Source organism: Cupressus sempervirens, chromosome 5, assembly GCF_028749045.1.
Source record: "Cupressus sempervirens isolate cs-2001-9-10 chromosome 5, ASM2874904v1, whole genome shotgun sequence".
Lineage (NCBI taxonomy): Eukaryota > Viridiplantae > Streptophyta > Pinopsida > Cupressales > Cupressaceae > Cupressus > Cupressus sempervirens.
This window is the reverse complement of record NC_143122.1, coordinates 875,859,564-875,877,907: the sequence shown is the minus strand read 5'-3', so window position 1 is coordinate 875,877,907 and position 18,344 is coordinate 875,859,564. Positions and strand designations below refer to the sequence as shown.

At 34.3% G+C, this 18,344-nt stretch overlaps 1 protein-coding gene across 2 annotated transcripts; it reads left to right on the top strand.

Moving 5' to 3' along the window:
• The first annotated feature begins 8,464 nt into the window (after positions 1-8,464).
• On the top strand, positions 8,465-17,544 carry LOC149558723 (PHD finger-like domain-containing protein 5A). 2 transcript variants are annotated; one of them, XM_089832818.1, is made up of 2 exons: positions 8,465-8,612; positions 17,020-17,544. In XM_089832818.1, exon 2 carries the CDS (start codon positions 17,051-17,053, stop codon positions 17,381-17,383), a length of 333 nt encoding a protein of 110 aa, XP_089688944.1. In that variant the 5' UTR covers positions 8,465-8,612; positions 17,020-17,050; the 3' UTR covers positions 17,384-17,544. The 2 variants fall into 2 exon arrangements, with proteins under 2 accessions (XP_089688944.1, XP_089688945.1); XM_089832819.1 differs by lacking the exon at positions 8,465-8,612 and adding an exon at positions 8,614-8,702.
• The last annotated feature ends 800 nt before the right edge of the window (positions 17,545-18,344 follow it).

The window sequence follows — 18,344 nt, the reverse complement described above, 5'->3', positions numbered from 1 at the left end:
ATGCTGCTCAAATTTTTGTAAAAATGTCCACTTTCAGATTTATTAATAATAGGTGAAGCTGTGAAGCTTTTGGCACTATTTCTGGCATACCCGATTTGGGGTTTATTGAGAAATTGGTGGATCTTTGAAATATTGGTTGTTTGATTTTAAAGATCTGATTTGAGGCTTGAAATATTATATAAAATCAGTAAAGGAACATTTCATTGAACTATCAAATTATAGTTTATTTTTTAATTTAAAAAATACCATATCAATAACTTTACACATTAAAATAAAATTAAGATTATTATTATATTTTATTAAATGATCATAAATAAATAAATAATTATAATTAATTTACCAATATAATTTTACAAAATCTATTATAAAAATATTATAATAATTAAACATATTTAATGCTTATATTAAATATATAATTAAATTATAATTAAATTTATAGATAAAATTAAAATTAATTAAGACAAGTTCTAAGTCACTATGTGATACTTGTTATAAATTTAACTTAAACTGAAAAAACTAACTAGACATTTGTTTATAACCTTGTACTTTTGTATATTAAGATTTGTGACATACAAGATAACCATAAAGTTGAGTAACCTTCATATTAGATCTTCTCAAGATAATTATACTAAAAAAATAATACAACTTTACACTACCTTTATTTCAAAATATTGACTTAATATTTATAAAATGAATCTCATTAAAATACCACTATTTTACTTTATTAGTCCCTGCCATAAGGCAGGCGACTAAAGTTTTCATCTACTTTCTAAGTATTAGTTTCCTTTTGGGAACTATGGAAACTGGAAAATTTGTTTCAAAACTATAGTGTTAAAGAAAATTTCAAATTAAACACATGTCATAAATTTAAATTTCTCTTTTACTATTGGCTCTTGGCATTTTTCTCAATAGTCTTTTTCATTTTCTTCCAAATAAATGAAAGAAAAAATAAAAGATGTTACAAGTGGCATTTTGAAGAAGGGTACACAACTATAAATGTTCTTTTCTATTTTGCATGGGTGTAAAGGTGGAGGTAAACTAAAAAGATTACTGCATAGAATTGTGTTTCAATCATAGCTTAAAATCAAACAAACATTTTATACTCTTTTCCATCGATTTAGTTCTAAAATTTGGTAGGATTTTTTGTTGCTTCTTGTTTATTTTGATTTCATATTTCTTTGTGTCTTCAAATACCTAATTGTAAACATCCCTAGTTAGGCTTCTTCCATAATACTCACATGAAAACATCACATATTCTATGATTTTTCAAATTATGGTTATGTGGTCTGGTAGTTTTGTGAGGCTTTTGATCTATTATCTGAAGCTATAGGCTTTAGTCCCCTTCCATAACTTTAACACCGCTTCCATCATCATCTAAACCCTGGACAAGTAGTTTTGAGCAGCAACGAGAGTGTTATTGGCACTTCTACTAAGCCAAGATGTGATCGAATTTGAGCATGGAGGGCTTGAGAGGTGTATTTTTGTGGGCAACAAACCAATCGATGAGTGGATCGTGATTATTAATGAGACCAATTTGATGGTCACTGAGTTTTGGCATGGTCGATTTTGCCAATGTAATCATAGAATGAATGAAGAAATTTTGAGGTTGTACAGGCGATAATGGTCGCCACTAGGTCCTATCGAAGAGCAAATTCATCATCACCATCTGCCAGATTTGGGGGGTGATAGTAATTGATAGTTTAATGTTTTCTTTGTTTATTGTGTGCGATTTTTTTTCTTGTAGCAATTGACGAAGTTATGAATTTCTAGTTTCTTTTCTAACAGGGGGTATACGAAGTGGAGATGGCCAAAGAGGATGTCGTCAAAGTCCATGTTTGATGTGGTGAAGTGTTGCATTATCATTGCCAATGTTGGCCCTAGAATTGAGATTTTCTCCAGTGGGGGATATGCCATTACAACATTCTACTCACACGAATCCGTAATGTGAGCTGCAAATAGTGATGTTTTAAAAGTAGAAGGAAAAAAATGAATATTAAGTAATTTCTCTGCAACCCCGTGCTTTACTTTATGTGATTAATATGATAAATAGACAAGGATTTAATTCCCTGTATGCTATTAGGGATTTTTTAATTTTATTTTTTATTTTTTTTCCATAAGACTACACTCTATATAATTTCTTCAATTTGTATAAGTTTGATGGCTTTATGTGACTCTATGTATATATAGCTATATAATGTGTTCCTGTAAACATTAGTCTTAGACTCATACACTTTAGCTTATATTAGGTATAAATGAAAATAATAGTTGGAAGGCACTAAAGATTTCTGAGGCAATATGCCTATTATATATCTATTAAGATATGGTGTCTTTGTTTATTATGGGAAAAAATGAAGCTCAATAGTGGATATATTTTGGAATGTTAATTTTGCAAATTGTGTACATTTGCTAGCATACCGCATTGTATAAATCACTTTTGATTGAATTCAAGTCTTGACATTTAATTGTACGATGTTGTATTATCCTTTTTTTTGTTGCATTTTTTCAATACCTCACTACAAAGGGGAAAGGCAAATAGTTAATTTTAATTTTTTTTTTAAAACTAACATGCAATTATAGATTTATGAAATCTTTGAAATATGTTGAAATTATTGTATATATGCCATTTATACTTAATAAAATTTTCTTAAACTTATTTTAATGTTTTTAATCATTTAAGGAATGATTCAATTAGTAGAGAATACATAAAAATGTACCATTAAATAAAGAAAAAAGTAAGTATTGGATTTAATGGTGATTCAAGAATTGCATTAGAAATGAGAGTGGTGTAAGTCAAATGTTGTTTGATTGAAGGATAGTTATTATTTTGATAGTTAGGTGTCTTAAAGAATGATTCAGAAAAATAATTGGTAGAGCATACATAAAAATGTACTATTAAAGAAAGAGAAAAGTAAAGAAGTGGTAGATTTAATGGTGATTTGAGAATAACATTTGGAATGAGAGTTGTGTACCTTATTGATTGAATAAAATAAAGAAAAATAGATCAAAAAATTGTTCTAATGAATTTTTTCTAATACATTTATTCTATTTTTATTAATCCCAGTAGTACACTTATGTTTTAACTAAGATTGTACTATTAATTTACTTTTGAAAAAATATGAAAATATCACATGTTTGTCAACATTATTATTAAAGTGGATTTTCTCATAACTCAAGTTTTTTTATTGGTCATTACACTTTTAGTAAAATATATTTGAAAAATTATTTTACTAATCTTCCATTGATTATTTGATATCTTCGGGAGGTATAAGACAAGGATTTGCAACAAGCTAGATACTATTAATACTATAAAAAATTTAGAGGTATAAGACAAGGATTTGCAACAAGCTAGATACTATTAATACTATAAAATTTTTAAGTATCGCACCACAACAAGCAGGTTCTAGAGATAATTTTTCATATCCATCATTTTTTAATGTCATGTTAGATTATGTCTTCTCAAAATTTATTTTTCATATATATCCAAAAAATGGTTTTATGTTTGTTCTATTAGTTTTGTTTAATTTTGTTATGTTTTTAGTTTTTTTTAATTTTGTTATGTTTTAGAGGCCAATTTTTTTTTTCTATTCATGCCCAAGGAAAAAATGGTGTTGCATTTGTGCTAGGATGCCAAATTTAGAATCAAATTCTATCTGCATTCCTTAGATTACAACATAAGGGTAGAATCAAGCCTATTTTACCTTACAAATAGATAGTTCAAACTACCCATTGTTAATCATAATATAATAAAATAAATGATAGAAATATGCAATGTCAACATACAAAGGAATAATATTGCAGTGAAACCCTTCTTATTATTGAGTAAGAAGAAATAAATTACAGTCATATTGATCATATGAAAAATTACTACTTGGTGGCCCTATCTCTAACCATCACTTTACTTACGATAGAATACTTGAACAAGCTATTCATCATGCTAGAAAGGTGAGGCCATCATGTTGACAAGACTTTGTTAACTACTATGGACAACAGGAGATTCTAGACGTGAGATGCTAGTTTGGATGATTTTATTCTAAAAATATCTTGAACAACTATGTGTTTTACCTTCTTCTACACTTTTCACTACCTTTATTGTAGGCAGTGACTCAAGTTGCTCAGACAACCCTTCTATTCTTAGATTTCAGTCAGTAAAATTAGAGGAAGTTTTAAGTTACAAAATTATTAATTGGATATTGAGTAAAATTGTTGATATCTTTCCATATAATTTTCTATCAAATATCTTACAAAATTAAGTACCAATTATTATTATTAGTTCCTGCCGATAGGCAAGATACTATAGCATCCATGAGATGTTTATTCTATAGTTTATCTAGCCAATGAAATCTCTGAATTTTTACATCTTTCTATTTAACTATAATGTTTCTTTATTACATTTGTTGTTCGTACAATGAACAGTCAGTGTTCAAGGTTTTTTAAAAGCTTGTAGTTGATCAAACAATGAAACATTTCTATTGAATTTTATTGTGCTCATGTACAGCACAGCAAAAACTATTATTGTCAAATCTGAAAGAGTAAGGAAAAGCATAGGTATTATTGCCAAATCTTGCCAAATATGAAAGAGTCAGAATTTTTTTATAAATTTGTACTAAAACCCAAGATATTTGCTACGGTTTATCTGTGATCAATGTTAACATTTAATGTAGTTTTCAGAAAAGAACTACCTACATTAAATGTGCATTAGCCATTGGGATTTTTAATTCCACAATCTAGAACATTCACATACTTATACAGTCTCATGTCTTCTTAGAAGTCTCTCCTAAGTGAGGTTGCATGTTAGGTGTGTGAAGCTTTGAAGCAATGAGTATTTTGTTACCTCCATTTTTTAACAAATATTGAGGTAAGAAATTTGCCTCCCTTCAAGTTATGCTCCAATTTATCCCTCATCTTCTTCTTATTTTATTTTCTAATTTGTTCAGGTGTTGTTCATTCTTATGTGCATGGTATGATATTGAGTGGTAGTAAAACAGATGGATAAATTGTTCAGTCATTTTCTCTCTCTTCATTCTACTCCTTAGCATAGTATGGCAGTCTGTTGAAAGGGAAGCCAATAAATTTGATCTGTGAAATGTTTTAATTTTCAACATGTAGTTGGTTCTTTCTGGGAAGGACACCATAGACTTTATTGGAAGATTTTGATAGTCCCTTCCATATATGTTCTTAAAACTGTTGAATGATTGTTATCTTCATTTACAATGCTCTTGTGCAATGATTGTATAGTTATATAAATTAGAATTGAGATTTTTGATTAATTGCTTTCTAACGTTCCCCTGGTGCATAGTACAACATGAGTTGGAAATCTCTAAATCTTGAAAATCCTTTTATATTTATGACACAATCCTAAGGTTGGGGTCCCATGGGCACCCGCTTGCTTAAAAATAGAGCAGGTGCCGCTGAGCTTTTATAGGAACATTTAAAGGGGAGTGGTCTCATGGGCATGACATTTAAATTTGCTTTAAAAAATTAGCTCCTAAATTGAAGGAAATATTAAAAATATAAATTGTAGTTTCTAGAATTTTTGTTTTGGTAGGATGATTTCAATTTGGAGGGAAAATGAAGGGTAGGTTCTTGCCAAGTCGCAAAATTTTTCCCTAAACAGTAAGGGCTATTTCCAGCCCCCCCGCCCCCTTTTGCATCCACTCAACTAAAAAGTAGGGGCTCTTAGTTAATAGGAAAAGATTTGAAATTAACCTTTAGCTCCCCCAAAATATTATCATGGGACCTTCAACTCCTTAAATATGGAGCCCAAGCGCCCACCCCCCCCCCCCATGGGACCCCAAGGTAAGTGTTATAGGTTCATGCTATAGACCAAATTAATTCATTAAAATGGAATATTATTGACTTGCTATTGTTTTTCATGAAATCACTGCTTTCTTTACTATTTATATTTCTAAGGATCTTCCAAGATTTCTGAAAAATATTTCAAGGTTTCTAATGTATTATGCATTTGTCTTCTCTCTCTAGCCTAAAAATTGAACAATTTACTAAAAACAAAACAATGTTTCATGGAGTGTCATGGGGATCTAAGATGTGATTCTTGCACCCCATCATTTTAGGGAAAAGGAGATGCGCTGGATATGCCTTTTTTTCTTTTTTTTGAAGTGCTGGGAATGACGTGGGGATATTGATCCTTTATTACTAATTAGGAGCCAAATACTATGTGAAGGATACACAACAGAAGAAAATGGCAACCCCCAAGCTGATGTTCATTGTGATAGTTTTAGTTTTCAATTGTTATCAGTTTTGTAACACGTATAATGGATGCAAGATGTGGTATAACACATGCAAGTGAAAAATATTCTCTTTTTCTATTCACTTTCGTACTTATTTGCAGACAATGCTTTTATATGCTGCTGAGAAAGCTAGCATCAAAATTCATTTTTAATTTTGGTATTTGATTGAGCATCCAATTCAGCCAAAGTCTAGTTGAGCTTCCATTTGCTAATAGTTGATTTTGATATCTTGCTTACCTAGCCTATCCTTGGTCAGTTTATGATCATTATTCAGTTTGTGATTATATATTTTTCTCTATTATGGACTTGCAGCTTCCAGGCCTGGAGGCTGAAGCAGATTCATCTGGAAGCTAATTCGGATCCAGATGCCCTGTGGATGCTCACAGGAAGTGAATGGAGGGCACTTGGATGCTCTCTGGATGTACTCACAGGAAGTGCATCTGGGGCACCTAGATGCTCTCTTCTCGTGAGCATGCACATGGCATCTGGAAGCCTCCATGAGAATATGTGCACCCAAACATCAATTTTGACTTTTTTTAGGAAAAACTTCTTAAGAGCACTTTATAACATGCACTTTATATCGTATATTTATCATTTCTTGATTTAACATTGAATCATGAACTAAATATTGATTTTGTAATTGTAATGATTTTCTTTTGCATTAGAATCGTGACCATAAATGCATATGAAATTACTTATTTAATATTTATCAGACATCTTGGTCAATGGTGAAGTATCATACTATTGAATGATTTAATTTTGTATATTTCTTGCATTTCTTTGCATATACATATAAACACATCTAAATACATCCTAAATCCTCCCAAAAAATTGCACATCCGTGCACCCAACTCACACATCCACATATGCACCTGATCGACAACTTAGATATTTTGAGGCTCACTTTCGCGGTGCAGCCAACTTGGATATTTTGAGGCATCTAAACTTATTTTCTGAAACAAGTAAATTGTACAGGGTTTGAAGATGCATAAAAATTGCACTATCATTTTTCAGACCATTAAGAAGAGTATAAACACTATCTTCACAACCTCTTCAAAGAAAAAACCACACCCAAAGCACATAGTTGCATTTGCATGAAAAGTCCAACAAATTTCAATACTAAGAAACCAATTGTCAAATAGTGGCAGTGGTTGGAGTCCTAAAATTAATATGAAGAAGAATTTTTTTATCGTTTATTCAATATTACATGTTCTATTATTTTGGATTAATATTGAATTGCAAGTTGAATTGTGACTATGATAACATTCTTGTTGACTATAACAACCAACTAATTCCATTACATATTTCTCAAAATGTTCGTTAGAGGACATAATGAAGAATTACTGAACCAAATATACCATGCAATTAAAGCATAAGCATAATTCTTATGTTCTTTTATAGATATTTGTGAATTTTAATACACTAATATGAATATTCCTAATTATCTGTCAATGAGTCCAATATTTTTAATTATATTTGAAAGTAAGTCTGAGATAAAATTATAAAATTATAGAAATAATTTATAATTTAACATTAAACTTTTGCTTAAATTTCTTTTAATAATGTATAAGATATTAATGTATAAATATTTTTATTTTATTTTCACTTGACATTTTCAAAACTTTTTTTTGTTAATAATTTTTTTTTTGTTATTACTTATAACTATAGAAATAGTCGAACATTATGTCAATCTTTTAAGTTAAACAAGTACCACTAAGGTAATGCACCTCTAAAATGACAATTCATAAAAATGACAATTCATATATTACTTTTGAGTTATTTTTATTTTATGTTGGGAAACAAACCGATGTTCTATTATATGTTTTTTCTCTATTATCTACGAACTCCTATTGTTGTACATTTGTAGGCTAATACTAAACATTCGGTTCTTATATGTTTTTTCTCTATTATCTACGAACTCCTTTTGTTGTACATTTGTAAACTAATACTAAACATTCTAAACATTCAGTTCTTTTGATTTATTTAATTTAAAAGTATGAAGATTACTAATGAAAAGAATCAAAAGTATTTATTTAATTTACAAGTATGAAAATTATTAATGAATTGAAAATAAAAAGTATTTATTTCTTTAAATTTTTCCCACGATACCTTATAATTAATATTATATTAACTTTTTTATTATTTATTTAATTTAACATTTATTTTAACAATGTCTAATATTTATAGAGCACTCTAATTATACATCGGCAGGCAGGAACTACACGCAATGCGTCCTTATTATTATTATTATTATAGTGCATTCATCTTCGGTACATAAAAGAACGGGGAAGTTAGGGGGACACTGAACAGGAAAAGAGAAAAAACACCAACTACAGGCTATCTCTGGGAGCTCAAGTGTTTTAGGTATCAATCTCGAAGACCTCTATCCTAATTTTCATTCTGTTTTAGGTATCAATCTCGAAGACCTCTATCCTAATTTTCATTCTGTTTTAGGTATCAATCTCGAAGACCTCTATCCTAATTTTCATTCTGTTTTCTGATGGATGTATCGTAAATCCAATTACTGGAAAAAATTAAGAAATAGAGATTCTATAAACGTATGCTCTGGAAGCTGAATTTCAGCCCGTCCAAACTCTTAGAGGTCAGGGGACTGTCAATAGTGATAAAATGTTTGGGATTTTCAACATCGAATGAAGATTTTCACAAAGAAATGAATATGAATTGGATGGGCGATTTTTTATCTACGACGTTCATTTTGGTTGCAAAAATCTGTGTTTGCTTTAAAAGAAAATAATAAAAAAATTTCATTAAGAACTCTCCTCTTATTTAGCTAAAACCCGAGATAAAAACCTTTGTAAGCGTGAAAAGTATTATCTGGTTGGAACGTTCTTATAGTTGGAGATTCTTCTCCTTTTGCATTGCTTACAGTAAACGTTTCCTTTTCAAGTATACAATACCCATTCTGCATAATCTTCAGCAAAGGTCGAGATCGTAGATGCAAGTCTCTTAGCGTCGATTCCTCCCCCTTTGGTGAAGCCCTGCATCGTGAGAAGGTCTTTCTGATCCTGGTCTGACAATTGAAGAACTAAAGAATGTTTTATTAACACATATTTTTTCTTGCCAAAATAAAAGTTGAGTATCTAGTTCAGTTTCCGGAGACCTTTGACCTCCTTTTTATTATGTGGGCACGCTAAAGACCTTCATTCCATTGGACAGTTCTCTTCTCTCCGCCTTCTTGATTGCCTAAAGGAAACCTTGCCCTAAATATCAATAGCTTAAATGTCCTCATTACCTCTGAAACTTGAAGCCATCCTCGTTGGAATTTGTTTCTAGTTTCCTGTGCGTACAAATCCTTGGAACTTCTGGAAGTTCGTAGAGAGCAGTTGGTAATGTTTCCTGCGAATCAAAGCCATTTCTGGCACTTTACAGCATTTTTTGAGCAGTTTGTGGATTTTCTCTCAGCTAGAGCCTAATGTTCTATAAAACTCATTGAGTTTTCCATGATCCCTCACACATATTTTGAAATATTTCATAATTGCCACTGAATCTAAAACTATTTGCCAAAATATACCCAACAAAACTTTGATAATCTTGGAAAATCTGATAATTTCTTTCTAGCCACAGTTTACAAAGAATGAAAGTAGGATCTAATCCCAGGCTTCTAATAGAGTAGAGGATAAAGTAGGAGGATACTAGCCTAAAATTCAGGTATAGAAGAAGCATAAATGAAAGGTTTAAACTTTATTCCAATATGCTGCCAGTGCCGCCACAAGCCCGCAGAAAATGAACACTAAAAGAAAAGATGAGGCGCACTTTCCTCAATAACCCCATATAGAATACATTTGGAAGGATCTCTGAAACCCCTTTTTTTAAGTTGTCCCAGGCAAGACATTTATTATGGCTAAGAAGCCATATACAAAAATTACACTTCAGCCAATAGTAAGAATCCAATTCTTTGCCACCCAAGGAAAAGTTTCATAACCATTTCTCTTGTGCTATAAGAGCTGATATTCACCTGACACTGAATAAACTTTCTTTAGATCATACTCCCAGGCAAGGGCATCAAGCTCTTCTAAAGAACAACAATGTCAATTAGTCAAAAAGAGAAGCCTGATCATTTAAACTATCCTCAGTAAGTCCACAACTCAAATCTTTTTAGAACTAAATACAAATTTCCCCACTAGTTGAGAAGACTTGAAATAAGCAATTTAGGCCACTCAACTTCCTAAAAAATCATAGTCAAATCAAGAACATGAGGAAAAGAGCAAAAATATGAAGGATAAAAGTCTCAAGATGATGCAGGAGCATCTTGGGGTAGTTGGCAATCATGTATGTAAGAGTGGTTTTTGACCTTGAAGTTAAAGAACTCGGTTGAAAGGGAGGTGATGCTTGGTCACTACTGGGGTAGTTCTTGGTTGTAGTTTTTGGTGACTGGAGGAACTTGGCTATGCTTATGGTGCTCGGTTGATAATCTTCTCTGTGGAACTTGTGCTCGGTGAATAGAGATCTTGGTGGACATGTTTGTTTCGTATCCTCAATGTATACTTGGCACGCTCGGTAGTTGTTGTTGTTGCTTGATGGTTTGGTTCACTGACCGATTGTTCTTGATTGTTTGGCCAGCATCGGTGCATTTAATGTGTTGTGTGATTGTGACGTGGACCGATCGCGGGATGTGTGGGGACCTATTTGGGGTCTTGGTTCTTTCTCCTATGTGCATTTAATGATTGTTGTAAGCCGACTTAGGCATATTTTGTTTATCTGGCTTCTAGGTGTTTCTATGTAACAAGTCGACTTGTGGCCATACAAGTATAAAAGGACGGGTTGGGTAGTCTTGTAGCAACAAAGGGGGAGTAGCAAAGATTCAAGGAAGGAATCTGGAGTTGCAAATTTAAGAGCAAAGTTAGTAGCTGAGTGTGGGCTTAGGAAACACGAAGGTTGCTTGGTGGTTTGTGAGCACAAGTTTAGATCTTTTCTTGGTGTTTCTACTAGATTGTTGTGCTGTTACAGATTTGGGCTAGTTAGGGCTGGGTTGGATCTTGTGAGATCTTGCAGAACTATTACTGTAATTGTTTATGTATTTGGCCGTAACCGGGAAGGCCTTACAACCTGGCACATTGCATGTAACTAGTTGTTTTAGGAATAAAAGAATTGGATTTTCTTTTAGATCTTGTATTGTGTGTTGTGTTTCCTATGTGGTTATTTGTTGGGTTTTGGTGACCTCCATTGGGGGTTCACTCGGCTTTGCACTGCATCAGAGCGAAGGTTTGATCTGGTTGGTGATTGTTAGAGCATGATTACAGAGATTTCATGTGATTCTTATTGCAAGTCTGTGTTCTTGGACTTGTGAAACCCTTCTTTGTTGTTTGTGCAAGGTGTCAAGATGTGATCTAAATTGCAAACAACCTGGGCTTGTCACAAAGTGCTTAGGTAGGATTCGTTGCAGAGATTTTTCGAAGATCTTGGAAGATACCTCCAAGAAGGCTGGACCTTGGGGCGATTGCAGATCTCTGTGATGCGGTGGAGACAAAGATTTCCGATATGAGATGGAGTTGATGAAGAATGATATGGTCGCTGAGATCATTAGAGCTATAGCTGGTGTACCAAGGAATGTGGTTACGAAAGATGGTTATGAGGAAGCTCCTGAAGACTTTGGGATTGCTAGATCTAGTGGTGAAGATATCCCCAATCAGATGGAGAGATCTGTGGAAGACAAAACTGGTCGGTTTAATAGATCTGGAGCTCGGTTGAAACTAAAGCATAAGATGGAAGTTTGTAATTTCTCAGCTACTTTGAATCCCGAGGACCTAATTGATTGGATTGGTGAGTTGGAAGACTACTTTGAGTTAGAGGATATTGGAGATCTACTCAGAGTGAGGTTGACACAGACTAAGTTGAAAGGACATGTTGCTTTTTGGTGGAAAGAATTGCAGAAGGATAGAGAAGAAGGTGAAATGAAAATCACTTGGTGGAGACTAATGTTGACAAAATCGAAGGCTAAATTCATTCCTGCTGATTATGAACTTGAGTTGTGTAAGAGATTGCATAATCCAAAGCAGAAGGATATGACTCTAAAGGATTATACTAAAGAGTTTTACAAGTTAACTATTCGGTCTAGACATAGAGAACTTTCTAAGGAAAAGATGGCTAAGTATATTAATGGCTTGAGATTCAATATTCAAGATGAGATAGGTATGTTGAAGATTGATTTGATTGAAGATGCTTATCAATTTTCTCTGAAGGCAAAATATAAATTGAAGAGAAGACATCAAGGTAATTCGCGAGGGACGGAGAAGTAGGCACACTCGGTGAAAGACAAGCCGGTGGCTAAAGTTGAACCGAAACCTATTGAACCGAGGAGATGAACAGGTAGAGGTCGATTTAAAGGTGCTTGCTATAGATGTGGTGAAGGACATAGATTGTTTGAATGTCCGAATGCTAATAGGAAGGTTGGTGATAGAAGAATTGATGTGGTAAATGAGAATGAGGATTCAGTGAATGAGCTTGAGGTGGGAGATAGTTCGTTGGTTCGGCGAGTATTGCTCGATAAGAAGGTGTTGGAACCTTGTTAGAGAAGGAATTTGTTCAAGATCCGATGCAAGTCTGAAGATAAATGTTGGAATGTGATTGTGGATAGTGGTAATACTGATATCCTAGTTGTTGAGATGGTTCATAAACTTGGTTTAAAGAAGGTGAGACATCCTTGTCCTTATAGGATCAGTTGATTGCAATATGTACATGCTTTGGAGGTTAGGAAGCAGTCTCTTGTTAATTTTCAGATTGGGTCATATGTAGATCAAATGTTGTGTGATATTGTGTACATGAGTAGTTGTCACATATTACTTGGTAGACCTTGACAGTTGATTGCAAGACAGTGCATGATTGTGTCAAGAATGTGTTTAGTGTTGAGAAGGGTGACTGGAAGTTTTCCTCGATTTCTTTCCAGGATGCATAACTCAGTAGGAGGAACCTGAGTTTTGGTAGGCTAATTGAGTTGAAGATTTCTCGAAGGGGTAGAGATCAGCATGGAAAACAGACCTATGGCACACCGAAGATGCATATGGAAAGAAAAAATGTGAAGCAACAGAGTAAACAGTTGTCTGTTGTAGGAAGGGATTTGTAGAAATGGAACAAAGGAAAGAGTGTACAAGTTGATCACTTGGAAGACATGTATGCGAATAATCAGTTCGGGGTTTATGTGTTGAATCTAGGAAGATGTTCGTCTAGCTAATGAGAACATCTTTTCGCACCTGGGATGTCTAATGCAAGAGCATCCTGGGGTAATGGACATTCTTCTATGTTGGAGTGGCTTTTGATGTTGGAGTTGGAGAACTCGGTTTAAAGGGAGGTAATGCTCAGTCACTACTGGGGTAGTTCTCAGTTGTTGTTTTAGGTGATTGAAGGAACTCGACTATGCTTGTGGTGCTCAGTTAATGACTTGTTTGGTGGAACTTGTGCTCGATGAATAGGGAGCTCGATGGACGTGTTTGCTCAGTATGCTCAATGTATACTTGGTGTGCTCAGTGGACGTGTTTGCTTGGTATGCTCAGTGTATACTTGATGTGCTCAGTGGTTGCTGCTATTGCCCAGTGGTTTGGTTCACTAATTGACTGCTCTTGATTGTTTGGCCAGCCGACTGCTCCATTTAACTTGTGTTACGTGTGATCATGACGTGGATGATTGTGGGATGTGTGGGGACCTATTTAGGGTCTTGGTTCTTTCTCCTATGTGCATTTAATGATTGTTGTAAGCTGATCAAGGCATATTGTGTTTAATTGGGTTCTAGATTATTCTGTTTGTAATATGCTTACTTGTGGCTGTCCAAGTATAAAAGGAGGGGTTGGGTAGTGTTGTAGCAAGGGAGGGGTAGTAGCAGAGATTCAAGGAAGGAATTCAGAGTTGCAAATTTAAGAGAAGAGCTAGTAGCTAAGCGTGGGCTTAGGAAACAAGAAGGTTGCTTGGTGGCTTGCGAGCACAAGTTTAGATCTTTTCTTGGTGTTTCTACCAGATTGTTGTGCTGTTATAGATTTGGGCTAGCCAGGGGTAGGTTGGATCTTGTGAGATCTTGCAAAACTGTTACTGTAATTGCTTATGTATTTGGTCGTAACGGGGAAGGCATTATAGCCCGACATGTTTCATGTAACCAGTTGTTTTATGAATAAAAAAGAATTGGATTTTCTATCGGATCTTGTGTTGTGTTTCCATTGTATGGTTATTTGTTGGGGACTTGGTCACCTCCATTGGAGGTTCACTCGGCCTTGCACTACATCACAAGACTCTTAACCAAAAAAGAGCATTGTGTCCATAGTTGACAATTTAGAGAGGACATTGTTTAATAGAGATGCTCCCCTTTTATAGCATTCCAAATCATAGATCCTTTTCCAACCAAACTCATGCATGGAACTTCCTGACACATTGCATGTAACCAGTTGTTTTATGAATAAAAGAGTTGGATTTCATATCAGATCTTGTGTTGTGTGTTGTGTTTCCTTTGTGTGGTTATTTGTTGGGGGCTTGGTCACCTGCTTTGGGGGTTCGCTCGGCCTTGCACTACATCACAAGACTATTAACCAAAAAAGAGCATTGTGTCCATAATTGACAATCCAGAGAGGACATTGTTTAACAAAGATTCTCCCCTTTTATAGTATTCCAACCAAACTCATGCATGGAATCTCGTAGCACATTGCATGTAACCAATTGTTTTATGAATAAAAGAGTTGGATTTTCTATCAGATCTTGTGTTGTGTGTTGTGTTTCTGCTGTGTGGTTATTTGCTGGGGCTTGGTCACCACCATTGGGGGTTCACTTGGCCTTGCACTGCATCACAAGACTATTAAACAAAAAAAGCACTGCGTCCATAATTGACAATCCAGAGAGGACATCGTTTAACAGAGATGCTCCCCTTTTATAGTATTTCAAATCATAGATCCTTTTCCAACTAAACTCATGCATGGAATCTCCTTAACAGCAGCACCAACTGAATATATGTATGTGGTGAAGAATTTTAGCCCATGGTTGATTTTGTTACTGACATCATCTCCAAAAAAGTGTAGCTGCCATAGCTTGGCTATTAAACTCTGAAAGCCTAAGATGAAAACCACCATTTTGCTTAGGTCTGCAAACACGATCCCAACTAATTAGACTCCACTTAGGACATTCCAAATTATCCACGGAAAGAAATTTTCATGATAAAGAATCAACTTCCTTTAAGAAGGATCTTGGAGCAAATAGCACCAGAATCTATAAACAGGAAGAGCCTGTGGCACTGATTGAAGGAGGGGAAGAGGACCAGCAAAAGATAATCATTGAAAGTCTAATGGTTAACCTTCAGTCTAAACCTATCAATCATCTGCTTCCAGTGGAGGCAATAACAAGGACCAACTGAAAGTGGAATTCCAAGATAAGTTGGAGGAAGCTGTCTTATGTTAAAGCTTAGAATAGAAGCAATCCCCTTTTGAAAGTCGAGAGGAGTTTAAAATAAATCAATATTAGACTATTCCTAATTAATCTGTTGACTCAAAGCAACTATATTATTATTCAAAGCTTTTCTGAAATTGGTGGCCTCAGAAATAGTAGCAATACACCCTAAAGCATTATCATCTACGAATTGAGGAGAAGAATGAGAAGCAAGATCTGTAGGTACTTTCCATTTAGATATGATTCCCTTCGTATCTATTTCCCACCTTTTCCTAAAGAAGTCTATTCAATGCTCTTGCTGCTTCCTTAAGCATCCCTACTTTCTGATACTCATGTTTATAAAATTTCCTTGTAGCCAAGCACCTGAGGGGAGATTTATGCCAGTGGTAAAGAAGGGGAAATTCATGCAAGCTGGTAACGGGGCCGAATTTCCTTCGCCACTGGCAGTTGATCTAGTGGGCCTCACCTCCCCTTTAGTTTCTTTGTAGCTCTTGCTTGGCAGCTGTATTTCAGGAGGGCACTATCTCCAAATACAGGGCAACAGTCAATCTTTAGTTTCATGTTCAACTTATCCCATTTTGCCCTTTTGCATTTCTTACATTTAGATTGGATTCTGAATCCTGAGAGAAGCTGCTATTCACATTCTAGAAGGTGTTTTTCTGATTTAGCTTTACTACGTTATTTTTCTTCTCACCTAGCCTAGGCATTCCACTGAGTTGTGGATTTTAGTTGTAAAACCTCTTTGATAAAAAAGATCTAGGTCACTTAAATCAAATAAAGGAGATAGAGAGAGTGGACAAAGAGTGCATATTTGAGTGCTAAACCAGTGCGGTGTAACCCTATAAGTTCTAATAAAAAGATAGATACAGTTTTGAGAGTTCAAATTTGCAAGTATTTGTTGTTCATTTTTTCAGCAGAATGTGTTTGTACTTCGAAGATTACCATGCTCAGATAAGCTGTTTAGATTGGAGTTGTTTAAATTGACTTTCCAATTAGTGTGGATCGTCTGTGTGCAGAAACTGCATGCCATTGTTGGAAACTTTAGTATTCCCCTGTTTTGTAGCTTCCCCACGGAGAGAAGCATTTAAGTAACAAAAGCCAAAAGTTTTCCAATAGTCATTGGTGATTCATGTTGTGAAATGGGCCAAATGTATTGTTACCATGCAGCTCTGACATGATCTATGCTCAGAATTCTTTTATTTGTTCTTGATTGATATTTTAGTCCATGTTTTGTAGTACCTACTATGGGAACTCTATATTTTTTGTAGTTTTACTATATCTAGTGAATTGCAAAATCAGCTTGCATATTTTGTTCTTTTTGCAGTGTGAATTTTCTTCATCTAGTTGGGTTTTCTTTTAGATGTTATGTGACTGATTTGTCTTATTTGTTCTGTAGGTCAATATAAAGTACAATCTAGCAGTCAATCATGGCCAAGCATCATCCTGATCTCATTATGTGCAGAAAGCAGCCAGGAATTGCCATAGGTCGACTATGTGAGAAATGTGATGGTAAATGTGTAATTTGTGATTCTTATGTGCGACCTTGTACCCTTGTTCGAGTTTGTGATGAATGCAACTATGGATCCTACCAGGGAAGGTGTGTGATTTGTGGTGGATTAGGCATTTCTGATGCATATTACTGCAAGGAATGCACCCAACAGGAGAAAGATAGAGATGGATGCCCAAAAATTGTTAATCTTGGAAGTGCAAAAACAGATCTATTTTATGAACGGAAGAAATATGGTTTCAAGAAGAGATAGTTGTAGGTTTTTTTGAGTGTCTATTCATTGATCATTTCTGTACATGCTTTATTTATATTATCTAGCCTGTACACTGGAATACTTGTATTTTTTCTTTAAACAGTTACTTGGAGGTACACTACAAGAAATCAGAAAATAACTATAAGCATTCACAACTAAAATGAACTTGTCGGCAGTATGGTGTGATCATCCAAAGCTTATTTATTTTTGAGAATAGTGTCTTAAAGTTGAGTTACTGTGTATTGAAACTTGAAATGCTTTTTCTCATATTTTAAGATAGGACTTGTTTGTGTTGTTTGAAGTTACATGTTCGTATGGATTTTGTGTTGCCCACTGTCTGCTCTTATACAGCTTGCAGATGCTGGGACATAATATGTATTAAGATATTTGTCTTTAATCTTTGATCATGATAATGTGCATGTTCAAGCTTGATTTGTCTTTATTTCAACTAAACTTTCTAGGATGGATAAGAAGGGTTTGAAATTGGTCCATCTTCATGTTAAGTATTTTTTAGCAACTTATTTAGAGCTGTCAGAAAGTGTGAAATCCATACATTGTGTCTAATAAAAGAAATCTTTGAATCAGCACACCTGAATGAGAAAGTGACATGGATATGCAATAATTGGGTTAAAAGAATGAAAACTTCCTCGTGGTGAAAGCAAGATTGAATTAAGGCAAAAGTAACAGCAAACTAGATTCAGACATTTCCTCTGGTAAGATTGTACAGGTTTCAAGTTTCAGGGTTTAAGTTTCACTGTAAGCTTTTCTATGTGGGATTTCTTTATATGGAATGTTGGATCATTGTCATTGATGTCAAAGGGCAAAATCAGTGGTGTAATGGTTGGAGAAGTTGTGCAAAATTTATGGCACTCTGATCGATTTGTCATCTAGCAAGGAGGAATCAAATTACGGTTATGGCCAACCTATTTATGGGAACAAAACAAATGCTTTTAGTATTGTG

Excerpts from the sequence above, each read along its gene's own strand:
- LOC149558723 (XM_089832818.1), top strand. The coding sequence starts at position 17,051 with ATGGCCAAGCATCATCCTGATCTCATTATGTGCAGAAAGCAGCCAGGA.